Source organism: Cucumis sativus, chromosome 2, assembly GCF_000004075.3.
Source record: "Cucumis sativus cultivar 9930 chromosome 2, Cucumber_9930_V3, whole genome shotgun sequence".
Lineage (NCBI taxonomy): Eukaryota > Viridiplantae > Streptophyta > Magnoliopsida > Cucurbitales > Cucurbitaceae > Cucumis > Cucumis sativus.
In genome coordinates this window covers 23,673,941-23,682,998 of record NC_026656.2, presented here as the reverse complement: position 1 = coordinate 23,682,998, position 9,058 = coordinate 23,673,941, and the positions used below count along the sequence as shown (strand labels likewise).

General features: G+C 34.7%; 2 protein-coding genes across 2 annotated transcripts; one reads left to right on the top strand and one right to left on the bottom strand.

Annotated features, from left to right (window-relative positions):
- LOC101211466 (mitochondrial import receptor subunit TOM7-1) lies at positions 1 to 701 on the top strand. Its single transcript, XM_004151822.3, has one exon. The coding sequence runs from the start codon at positions 73 to 75 to the stop codon at positions 292 to 294; it is 222 nt and encodes a 73-aa protein (XP_004151870.1). The 5' UTR covers positions 1 to 72; the 3' UTR covers positions 295 to 701.
- Positions 702 to 2,118: 1,417 nt separating this feature from the next.
- On the bottom strand, positions 2,119 to 5,931 carry LOC101211215 (arginine decarboxylase). The gene is made up of 4 exons (XM_011651721.2): positions 5,639 to 5,931; positions 5,463 to 5,537; positions 3,829 to 4,368; positions 2,119 to 3,526 (listed from the first exon to the last, which is right to left on the bottom strand). The coding sequence occupies exons 1-4, from the start codon at positions 5,717 to 5,719 to the stop codon at positions 2,507 to 2,509; spliced, it is 1,716 nt and encodes a 571-aa protein (XP_011650023.1). The 5' UTR covers positions 5,720 to 5,931; the 3' UTR covers positions 2,119 to 2,506.
- Positions 5,932 to 9,058: the final 3,127 nt, after the last annotated feature.

The window sequence follows — 9,058 nt, the reverse complement described above, 5'->3', positions numbered from 1 at the left end:
CATTCATTCGCTCAAATCAACCAGAACAAGAGGAAGGTTCCAGCATTTTGCAGAGATCAAATTCTCCCATCAATGGCGTCGAAGGTTTCTCTTAGGAGCAAGGGTAAAAGCTCCAAGTCTTCATCTAAGTCATCTGAGGAGAAATCCGCTACTCAAGCCTTCAAGGAGTGGACTACATGGGCCGTAAAGAAAGCTAAGGTCGTCACCCACTACGGCTTTATTCCTCTGGTCATCATCATCGGCATGAACTCCGAGCCTAAACCTCAGCTCTCCCAACTCCTCAGCCCCGTTTGATTTGATTACTTTCTTCCATCATGGATCGGGTTTGTTTTATATGGATGTTTTTGTTGGGGGCTAGTTAGCGTATAAATTTTAGGTAAGTTTGGGTATAATGTTCACATGCTTGAACTACAGAAGACATGTAATAGTTTGAGGTGAAAGTTTTGATCTATTTTTTCTTTTTTATTTCTTCTCAAATATCTGATTTACTTCACCGGTATGAATCTTGGTACGCTTCGTTTTTTCTGAGTATTGTCTGTTTATTCAAATAATTGAACGGTTTTAGGGTTTATTTCCGCTATCTGATCCGTGATCCCTCAAGACTGATATGGGTTGTACTATGAAAAGCCCCATTTTGTAATGCCTGTTTTTCCTTCCTCTTCTTTCAAGTTAATAGGAATTGATCAAGGATTTAGTCACCATTGTATGACTTGATTCTATTATCTTTCGTTATGTTCTATTATTTAAATCTTGGCTTTAAATTGTGATAATAAATTGCAATGGCTGAGTATCATGTTCTTAGTATATCATGCTATCTAGTCTATGAGTTAGTTGTTTCTGTAGGTTCCTGCTATAATGTTTAACAGGTTCAGGTTGTTTCTAACCTAAGGGGTCTTATGGCACGTTTAAAGTGATTCTGGAAATCACCCCCAAATTGATTTTGAAAATCACTACCAAACATACATACCGTCTTTGTTCACTGGGAATTATCCTGTCACCTCTTTGAGTTGTGATGAAGCCCATATAAATGCCTTCTACTGTCTCATCCATCCTCTTTACTCAAAATCTTTCTCTCGTTTGAATTCTGAGTATAGTTACTAATTCTGTAAAGCTTGCTTTCTTTCCCTCGAAAAGATTGAGCATAATTTTTGTTGATTCTAGACTAAGATTTCGTTTTTACCTACATTTCCTCTGGACTTTGGGTGTACCTGATGTTGGTTTGTTTGCTGTCCTACTGGGGAATGCTAATGTGGGCTTACTTTGGCTTTCCTCCAAGCTTATTTTTTCTGGTAGTTTGTTCTAAGCTCGAGTCATCAATCTCAACACAGTGACCAGAATTTTGTAGATACTTGACGTTATTCCCAGAAATTTGGTGGTTATTCCCATGGTTTATTTTGGTTAATGGTAGGCTTCTGTCGTTTGTTTGCGTTGGTTATTTAGAAATGGTATCCTGTGAGTTAGGTTATCAGTTGGTGGGGAAAGCTTTGAAGCCTTAGCTATGGATAAATTATGGTGTAAACACTCCCTCCTTCAGTAATCACTTCTAAAAACGTGAATTTCAAATATTTGAAATTGATTTTCAAAATGTTAAAATATAATTACTATTTTCTATTTGAGAAATAATTGTTTTGACTAAATTACTGTGATAAATATCTATTTTTATTTATTTCACTGTTAAATTCTTATGTGCATGAGTAGAATGAATGTAAAATAGAAATGGAAAGAAAATTCAAAACATATATAATTGCTTATTTGTTAACAATTTTGCATGTTTCAATATTTAGAATTTAAAAAATAATTTTACAAAATAGTTAACCAACAATATTTTACAAAAGAAAAAAAAATTAAATAACTATTTTTGAAATAATTTTCGATCCATGGTTTAGACAAAAATCACCTATCAGCTGATATTTTGAAATGATTTTATAGCACCTTTTGAGGGTGATTTTCATATGGTTAAATTTACTTTGAAACATATATTGAGGGATATGTGGTTTTCTTATGTCCTTATTTATGGATGTTGCCATTCCAAACTTTCATCCACTTAAATGGGATGGTTATATGTTGTTAAGTCATAACTCACGTTGGCCTTTAGTTGCTTGTTTGTAAAAAAAGAAAGAAAAAAAGAAACTATAGTTTACTGTTATAACTCATGTTGGCCTTTTTGGTTACAAAAATGGAACAGCTGAAGTTACTGTTAACAAAAGTTCATAGTTAATAATATATCCAACTATACAGTAATTGGATTACTTACAGCATCTAAAAGGTAAGGTTTGCAGTCACTTGATGAAAACATGGGCATTGCAAACAATAATCAATCTTGGAACAGCTCCAAATGTCAACACTAATAATAAGAGTCCGACTTCACTCCCACAAGATTTATTCTCGTCACAATTTTTCTTCATCAATCTTCACATCGCATTGTTTATATCCTTCAGCTACAAATTACTCAAACCATCATCGAAATCAATTCAAGCAGAGGCTCAACAAATCGTTTTGCAGTCTCTTACACATTGCATACAAGTAGCGAAGATAATTTAGGATCAGATGCACCACTAATAGAGGCACCTTTGCCTTTTAAATGCAACAGATAATCAACAACTTCCTCAGATATAATCTCCCCTGGGATCATTACTGGTATTCCTGGAGGGTAAGGACATATTAACTCTCCACACACCTTTCCCACACATTCTTTAATGTTCTCTCTCCTTTTCTTCACAAAGAAGGCATCTCTAGGGTTCAAGCTGATTTTGACATTAGGAAAGAGTGCAGAAACACTTAGTTTGCTTCTTCCTTCAATCCTCTGAACTGATGCGAAAGAGCTCACATCCTCAATACCTGAAACCAGTCTCTCGATATCATCTTCCGATGTTCCTAGGTTAATGACAAATGTAATGGATTGGTTCCCAACAAGTTCACAAACGATGTTATGATTTTTGTACAGTATTTCATCTGCTTCATAGCCAGAGATACCAAGTTGTTGGAAACCAATAGTGAGTCTTAATGGATCAACAGCAGGGAAGTTAGACAACATGGGACACTCGAGGATTGAGATACCTGAAATCTTGTTTATCTTGCTTTTTGCTTGATATGCAAGATCTATTGCCCTATTAAAAGTCTTGTCTGGATTATCACTTAGTTGAGCTCTGGCAGCATCTAACGAAGCTAAAAGAAGATAACTAGGACTGGAGCTTTGAAGAGTTTGTAAACATCTACAAACTCTTTCCCTGTCTACAAGATTCCCTGACATGTGTAACATTGATGACTGAGTAAGAGAGCAGAGAACTTTGTGAGTCGATTGAGCGGCTAAGTCAGCCCCTTGCTGGAGTGCTGAAAGAGGTAGCTGAGGTTGAAAGCCGAAGTGTGCCCCATGAGCCTCATCAACAATTAAGGGAATTCCCTTAACATGACATATCTGAGAAATCTTACTCAGATTACTGCAGATGCCATGATAAGTGGGTGAAGTAACAAACACTGCAGATGCTTTTTGACCTTCAACTTCTAAATCCTTGATTGCTCTACCTATCTGTGAATACAATAAAATTTTTCACACTATAGATTAACAATGTATTAATCGTCTTAATAAAGATTGAAGGTTTAAAGTTGAGGAAAGATTTTCTTCACTAAATAAAGCTTACTTGTGCATCATTTAATATTATATCAAACCAACAGTTATCTGTTTTGCAGTAGTGAGGGTTATAAATTGCGAGTGGTCTTGCTAAGCTAAGATAAGGAGTAGTAACTACTAAGCAATAGTCTTTTGAAAATTTTAATGCACTACATGACATGTTTATACCCATGAGTTGAAAACCAGTGTTACTCACTTGCCTGTGATGGAGTAACCACACCAGCTATGTCCCAATTGGAGTCATACACAGGCATAATGTATTTTGGAATTGCACCGGATAACACCAAAGCGGATATGACGGATACATGAGAATTTCTCGGAAGAATTATATGATCCCCTGGTGAGCAAGTTGCCATAATTGCAGCCTGAATTCCACATGTGGTTCCTCCAACGAGGAACCATGTTTCTGATGCTCCAAAAAGTTTTGCTGCTTGCTGCTGTGCTTCTAAAATTGGACCCTCTGGACAAAAGAGGTTGTCCAGCTCTGGAAGCTCGGGTAAATCATGCATAAATGGTTTCAGACCAATGAGCTGAGTAAATGATGGTGGCCCTGCTCTCCCTCTATTATGCCCAGGAAAGTGAAAGCGAGCAGCATCTTGCTGAGCTGAAACTTTCAATGCATTAACTAGAGGAGGGGGACTACCTTCCTGTGAGATTGAAGATTCTCTAATTACTTTCTTGGTGGGATGTTTTTTCCTTGACCTGTCTTCATTGTGCTTTGGCTCAACAATGTTCGTTTCCTGCAAGAAAAATGAAAGAATTAACATATATATAGCATGATGGTTTTGATGGAACTCCTCTTGATATTAAGTAATGTATGTTTATTGCTTAGAATATAGAATCGAAATACAAGAATCTCGAATTGAGAAGATCTCAATTTGAATGACAATCTCTCTCTCTGCTATCCTATCTTTCAAGGAAGACCACGAGCCTAATATCACAACTGACTAACTCCCTTTCCCTCCTTACCTCTAAAGCTTATTTATACTAACCGACTTATGAAGTAACAGACTCCTCAGCTTATTCTTCTTTGCACGTGCATCCACCCGTGGCCTCTCTCTGTTTCTTCCCTCTTCTACTATATTGATGTATGTTAGGGGTCTATCAGGTTTCACTCTTGAAAAACATTAATCTGACATTTTCTTGGCAGAGACGCACATATCAAATAGATCCTTTACATTTAGGACAATGATTTGAGTTACCAGGGGAAATAAGTCTTATCAAATTGAGCTTCAGCTGAAAATAGACATTCTCAATAAATAAATGTCCATCTTGAGCTTTGAAAACAACTGTTAGAATACTTTGAGTCTTTGAATTTATGTTATTTTAGTTATTTATAAATTTAAATTTAGAGGAACGTGCTATATAAACTTTCTATCTCTAACTCTACTGATGCCTCTTGAATTATAATTTTTTTTTTTTTTCTCTCCAATTAAAAATTGCTCTCTCCCTCTACGAATCGTGTAAAAAGTATTTATACTATTTACGTTTTCTATTTATATTTGATTGCCAATTTCTTAACAGCAGCAAAAACACACAGTTCATGAAGTAGAGAAATGAAATATCTTGTTGGAGAACCATAGTTTGAGTATCGAGCACCCACCATCATTTTCTATTAGAGTTAACGGAATGAAAATAAAAGGAGAAAACTAATGTCTACACATTCTTAAAGGATACAATACACTAACAAGAGCTTAGCTAAGTGATCAAGGAGGAACACACAGATATTTTCAACGCAAAGCATACCATCCCCCCAAAATTCTACCCTACATTCGTTGTACTCAACAAGGATCACCAAAGAGTAATCAAATGCGAAAAGGAGGAAGACGCAAACCTGAGGAATGCTACAATAAGACCTTCTTCTCTGAGGCGTCCTACTCCAACTGTGACCAAACCGAAAATGATGATTCTGGACAAATAATAAAAGCTTCATTAGTAGAGGAAACCTCGAGCTTAAAAAAATTGTGCTAAATGCATAGCACATGGAGGGAAGAAAGAGAAAGAGGTTACTGGGTTTATGGAGGAAGATAGAGGTGAGAAAACCATCGTTGCAGAATTGATTTCCACGGGAAACGAAGCGCTAACTGTCATAAATTCATTATGGAATCAATGGGGAATTTTATTCTGAAGGTGAGATGGGTATGTCATTCTGCTTGAACTATCGGAGCAAACCCCCAGCGGAAAGATAAGAAACAGAGAAGGAAAAAGGGAAATTATTATTTTTCAAAACCAATAAATATTCACTATTCCAAATTTGTCCCTTGCAGTCTCATTGGGCGGAAAGACATTCCATTGCCGAATTGGTTCAACCTCCAAATGGGTCTCTGTGTATCCGAATAGCATCCAATTCCAAATCCTTTCATATTCTGTCAAGAAGTCCGTTGGGCAAGTGACTTTAATATTTGGTGCCACATTTGTTTCTCATTACCCTCTTAATCCGCTGCTCATTTCATAATTAGTCCCATTTTTTTTGTTTGTTTTTTCAGGTGCCAATGTGTTTTGTGGCATTGAGGTTGAAGGGCACGCTACACATAACTAAAAAATTGAAAGAGATGGGATTGGTTTTACGGATGGTATGCTTTTCCTTTTCAAAAACATGTTTTTATCAAAAATTGTTGTCTTTACCCTTCACAATTTTTACTTCCCAATCTTTTTACCCCTAATTTTAAAAACAGCTTAAAGAATTGAAAACTAAAAAAAAAATTGTTTCTAAACATGTGTTTTCTTTACTAGTATTTTAAAATTACATTCAATTTTGACCAACGTAGCGTGTGTCTTCTCTGAGTAGTATCAACCCGGTGTGTTTTCATGCACCTCGCCAACAGGCACACGCTTGTCTAGTCATGCATCCTGGCATCACGTGAGATATGCATGGAGGTTAGTGGGGGCTTTCTTGATGCCACCTGCATGCATGCATTTCCCGTGCAGTCGGCCTCCCTTTACGTGCGTAGCCTATCCGATCTTCGACCACATTAAACATTCCTCTACCAGTTGTGGGTGCAGAAGAATGACGATAGAGACTAGAGACTAGAGACTAGGGCTTTAAATCCCATTCTCACCTCAATCTTTCATTACAAATCTTAATTTCATTACTAGTTTAAAAGACATCTCAAATTTATTTTTTCCCTACTTTTCTTCATTTGATCTCTTGTTCTTCTGTTCTATGTTTCGTGATTCAATGCAAAGTTCTATATGGTTTCTTCATTTCCTATTTATGTCATTGAAATTAGTGCTGACTTCATTGTTTGCAATGGGCACATTTTTGTGATCCAAAAACTGATATTACTCTCTTTTTCTATAGTTATGTGTTGAGATTCAAAGGTAGATTGGGAATTATATAAACATAAATATAAAGATACAAATATATTGATAAATCAGTTTGGTACAAAATCACCCGTGTCTAAGGGTAGTGTACTGGTAGAATGAAACTTTACCATATACAAAATTTAGCAATTACAATAAAAGTACTTAAACAATAGACTTCATTTTCTATGACTCACGTATAGTCTCCTCTTCGGTTCCAACTCAGGCTTCTCTTAAGTTTGAGCTCTTCCTCACTATCACAATAATGATTCTTCAAGCTTTGTGCTAGATCTTCTCAATACCACATGCTTAGGCTCCTCTAAAAGTGAGATCTCCTTATCTTCACCATATTTAGGTCTCTTTAAATACTATATCAAAACAACAATCTCTTTTGAGATCTATACTCAACCTTGACCTACGTAAAGATATACTTAATATCAGTGCATGAAGATCAAAACTTAGACAACTCCTAAGCTCAAAGCGTTCAATGTACAAACTTGTCTAACGAGATATCTAACCCTAAAAATAAATAAGAGCACAATATAAATATGCCTAGCTTTGAGAAAATATTTTAGGAGCGAATAAATATTCACACTACAAAAAAATAATTAGGAAGACAGTATACAAAAATATGCAATTCATGCTTATAGATATGGAAAAGATATTTGGCATAATATTTCGTCTGTCAAGTAGTAATACTTTTAACAATGTCTTTGACGTCATCCATAAAACTCGGCTAACAACACTATACTAGGATGACAAAAATATTTGATGTTTGAAATTTTTATTGTTTAGTACTATAATTCTCTAAATTGATACTCCAGAGCGATTTAAATTTTGTTATATCTATAAATTATTTTTTTGTATTGAATTGTCAGTACTAATATTGAATTGTTCAGTAGTAATATTTTGCAATTGAGTTGTAAAAATGAGTAAGTTATAACAATTTGCAAGTTAAAAAAACATTGCAAGAAAACTTATGTTAATAATCAGAAGTTAGGAAAAAGTGGAGCTCAATATAATTAAATTGTGGTTATCAAAGTCTTCCAACTCATCTCTTATATGAACAATGTGCAAAATAATTAATAGAAAATGTGAAACTTTGTTTTATTCACTCATCCACACTTTGGCATGGAAATGAATAAAGTTTGAAAATTTGATCAAGGGAAACTATATTGTGAAAACCTGATTTTTCTTTGGACATATTTCAAGTATATAATATAGAGATATGCATAAGCTTGATATTTTGTTTATGGTAAAATCAAATAAAAAAATAGAACTTTCTCCTCAAATAGAGGTAAAAGAATAAAATTATAAGACATGGTTCGAAATCCCCTAGAAACGTAAAATCAAAAATAAAAGAATTTTCCTAAAATATTCCATAGTACAAAAAGAAAAATTCAAAGTTCGGACATCGAAACCATCCTTTAAAAACATAAAAATATATGCACAAGTGTTTGTCTAGTGTCATTTCATATGGCACAATCATGGACTCTTCTTTCATTCTTCCGTGTATACTTACCTTTACATAAAAAATATACGTAGAGAATAAGATGAATATAATAATATTCGATAAGTGATTCACTACTAAACTTATTAGGTAAATTGTTAATCTTTCAATCAAGACTAAAGTATATGTCGTCACAAGTCATAGCCATACGGGTCGAACCTGCGGAAAGCACACTTTCATAAGTAATGATACCATGGAATCACCATTCACCCATCATAAGTGTTAGACTCAAAGGTCATAAGTATACTACTATAATTAACATATCTGATGGGTTTTCATAACACCCTCGATATTCCATTATAAGCATGTCATAACAATTCATGGTAAATCATTCCATCATAATGAAATTGTATTCCACGTAGATAAACCATCATAACAACTTTAGTAATGATGATTCATTTCTCACAGAAAAAAAACTTAGATCTCGAGTCCAAACTTAGACGTAAATGTAGTGTTATGAAACTGAGTTAACAATGTCTTGTATTCCTATTTTATGTACTTTTAGCTGATTTTACAGTTGATTCACTTAGACTTCATCTCAATTTTACTTTGTTGGCGTTTTCCTTATTTTATCAATAATATATATTTTTAATTTTTTTTAAAAGGGCACCCAAAGG